The sequence below is a fragment of the Atta colombica genome, unplaced genomic scaffold (genome assembly GCF_001594045.1).
Source record: "Atta colombica isolate Treedump-2 unplaced genomic scaffold, Acol1.0 scaffold321, whole genome shotgun sequence".
Taxonomy (NCBI): domain Eukaryota; kingdom Metazoa; phylum Arthropoda; class Insecta; order Hymenoptera; family Formicidae; genus Atta; species Atta colombica.
In genome coordinates, this window is record NW_017259428.1 from 687,133 (window position 1) to 690,829 (window position 3,697).

The following is a 3,697-nucleotide window of genomic DNA, read 5'->3' on the forward strand; positions in this document are numbered from 1 at the left end:
TAAAAATGTCCATCCAATTATCACAATTTAATTGTAATTATAATAATTTTGTAGTTAACCATGTTTTGTAATATAACAATAAAGAACTTTTATTTTAGTATGACGCTGTGATAAGAATAATGACCGATTTTTTAAAAGAATAATGTTTCTCACATGGCTCTATCCTCTTGTCTTAATCAATTATTAAGCATCAAATGAGACTTGATTTCTGATGACTTATTAGTGAATTACCGCTGCTGGCGGCCTTCTGACTGTTTTAACAAAATTACCGCGTATCTGTGTCACATATATGCGAAGAACGCTGCGACGGAGTACTCTTTAATCCGTTAAAAATTCACGTTGTACAAGAGGGGGTTGGAATGCTGACAGTCCTCTCGGCAAACCGTCGTGGCGTACGACGAACTAGGGAAACGGTGTCGTCTGCAAGTTTCATAAGCAACGACATTGCCGGGCTTATCAATAATGCGCCGGAGCCTCGTGCTTTTCCCGTTCACTCTATTTACAGCGGAAAATCTATAACAGGGCAAGGGACGTGCACAGGGTTATTGACTGAAACATTCGTGTCGAGCGGTTGCGTAAGCAATATATCACGCAAAGCGGATGCATTTAGCTTCTTGATAGCGTCATGACGCACATAAAATGCATCTTGCTGTTTTCTTTTTGAAAGTTTTCTCTTTAATTTTTAAGTAATTTTCTTCTTTACGAACATGATGTAAAGAAATTTAATTCCATGATTAAAGTAAAATCTTGATTATAATTAACTCTAATGGGAGATAATAATTACTAAAGGAGAAATTGTTTAGAAGAGTTTATCTCCTTACTTAATTGAAATTGAAAGAACTTATCTATTTATAAATTATTATAATTGTAATTATATATTTTTATAATTATATAATAGATAATTATAATATATTTATAAAAATATGTATATATAATTATATATTTCTAATTAAAAATATATTATTACTTTTCGTATTTATGAATGTATTTGAATGTAAAAATGATGGAAGCATCGAGGTTACTTCTTGAACGACAACTTATTACTTATACATACGTTTTTAGGTCAATAATATTGTAGATGACTAATCATGTATATTTTTTATTCTTTTCTCAGTCTGGATGGTAGATCCTGCAAGGACGAGATATACAGAATGGGTATAGGAGCTGGATACTGCGAGGGCAATCTGAACTTCGCGACGGCCTCGGAGGATGACGAGGTCTACACCAAGAAGAAGGTCTCTAGGGTGAGTCACGAGCTCATTTATACTCGATCGGCTTCATAATAAGCACTTTCGTGCCAATCGGCGAAATATTAAGCAATCTGGCCATCTCGCGGTTTCGTTTCTTTTGTTTCAGTCACACGTCGAATATCCATCAATTATTTTTACCGTATTTCATAATATTTGCTTAAATGAAATACAAATACTTCAGTACTGAAGAAATTATATGCAGAGATGCAACGTTTATTCTAGGCAAACATTTCGCGTAAAGGAGGATTAATTATAATCTCGTTGTATTTGTTCAGCTTAACATACTAAAAAGTAAAAAAACCTTATTTTTTAAATTACATATTGCTTTTTTACTTTAAAAGTGACTCAACTAAAAAAGAAAATATAATTTTCAAGTTATTATCATAAATCAGTTATTGTTTTATCAATCATTAAAAGTGAACTAATTTAACTTCATAAAAAATTGTTAAAATCGTCATAACTAAAAATGATGGTTTTAAAGGTTGTGAAAATGATAAAAATGACATTTGGTTATGTTAAGAACATGTTTTTTTTGCTGATATTATTTAATTAGTCAATAATTTTCTGTTACCTTGAAAAATATATTTTCCTCCTTTTTGAAAAAAGCAATTTTTAAAATTGTGTCATAATTTTTGAAATAAGGGAGCGTGTATATTATTTAGAGGCTATAAAGTTCGGAAAAATCAAATTTTTTTCTTCAATTTTTTTTCAATGTTAATAGTAACAATATAAAGTTTTAGTATTATGCATATAATAATACACATTTTTAATTTTTAATTTAACAATATACGGAAATGTTCCCATTTCTTTCTAATTTTTAAGAGAAAATCTTAAAATTAGTCTATTTTTCGACTTGTCACCTAGTCTCTAGATCGTTCCATATTTTGTCGCGTAATTTTGACGAAGTATTTTTAAGTGCCTATCCATTTGTGTAGTCCGTTAAGAAATATATTCTTTCACGTTTTCCCGGATATCCCGCAAGCATTATATCAGTTCATGACGCGTTCCTAAACGTAGTGGGGCGATATCAGGCAACCGTCTTTCGAAACTCATCGCCGTGCGAAGCGGCGCGCGCTTGACGCGACGGTTCCAGAAAGCGATGAGGAGAAGCGCGTGACTTGAATTATCTCATTCGCCACGTGCAGTTTACTGGAGAAAGAAAGAGCGAGAAAGATAGAGAAACCTGAAGCGGAACGGCTCACCTCGGCTCTTATAACACTGACGCCGAGAAGCGTGCTTTTCAATAGAATGCACTCGTAATTATGTTAAAACTATAATGCTTAAGACGTAAAACACATAAATAAAATACTAAATAGTTAGTGCATGTAATGTATATGTGTACTAATGAAAATTTAAACATTTTTTTTATCTATTATTATTATTATTTATTTAAGAACTATGTGTCGTAATGATTATATGCTCTAGAAAAAAAAAGTTGGAAATGTTGAATGAATTTGAAATTAACTGAGGGGAGAGATGACCCGAAGTTGTTTTCTTCGTTTCTGATGAGGCAGCGAAATTTTTTCGCATATCGTCGAGTAAGTTGTGCATGGACTTTGATTCACAACTATGACCGAGAAACAAGTCGGGTATTCCCGTGAATGAATCGCCCGAATAATGGCGAAGAAATCTATCTTAATATCGCAAGATGTACCATACATCTTGTTTCATGCGTGCACTCGAAGTCCTGATTTCTCCCTTTTTCATCATGTAAATCATGTAAAAAAGAAGATGCAAAGATGTCTTCGATGATCGTATTCGCGAAAGCGTTGATAAACCATTGCAGACCAACGTTACTAACTAGACGGTGCTTTAATTTGATGTAAAACGGGTTAGGCACGCTATTATAATTATAGCGACACGATTCATCTTTTATAATCCTGATACATGATAAATGAGAAAGAGAGAGAGAGAGAGAGAGAGAGAGAGAGAGAGAGAGAGAGAGAGAGAGAGAGAGAGAGGCAGAGAATTATGCAATTCGGATATTCTGTAAGGGCTGATAAAAGCGTAAAGATTTGTTACTAGTCTTTTTTGGGATAACGCGATTATGTACCAGCGGCGTTCATTTCAGCGAATGCGATAATTCTCTCTTACGTCACAGTTATTCGCGCAGACACAAGTTTAGAAATCAATAATGCATGTAGTATATAGCTAAAATAAATCACAAATTCTTTCGAAATTCTTAAAATAGATGTAAAGCTTTTGAAGGGAATAATTTATGAAATTGTTAGATGGAATAATAAAAACGTAAATCACTCCTCATATGAATTATCACACTGCTTTCTCCTTGTCATGAATTATATATATTGTTATGAAAAGAAAGAAAAGAAGATATATATAAATAGATGAACAGATAGATAGATAGATAGATAGATAGATAGGGAGGGGAGAGAGAGAGAGAGAGAGAGAGAGAGAGAGAGAGAGAGAGAGAGAGAGAGAGAGAGAGA

The 3,697-nt window shown here is 33.2% G+C and overlaps 1 protein-coding gene across 1 annotated transcript in view; it reads left to right on the forward strand.

Moving 5' to 3' along the window:
- Window positions 1-3,697, forward strand: part of LOC108690447 (hairy/enhancer-of-split related with YRPW motif protein 2) — a 52,333-nt gene that overhangs the window by 26,242 nt on the left and 22,394 nt on the right. The window contains exon 2 of the mRNA XM_018197742.1: window positions 1,115-1,244. Coding sequence (XP_018053231.1) covers window positions 1,115-1,244 — 130 coding nt within the window. The remainder of the gene's footprint in view (window positions 1-1,114; window positions 1,245-3,697) is intronic.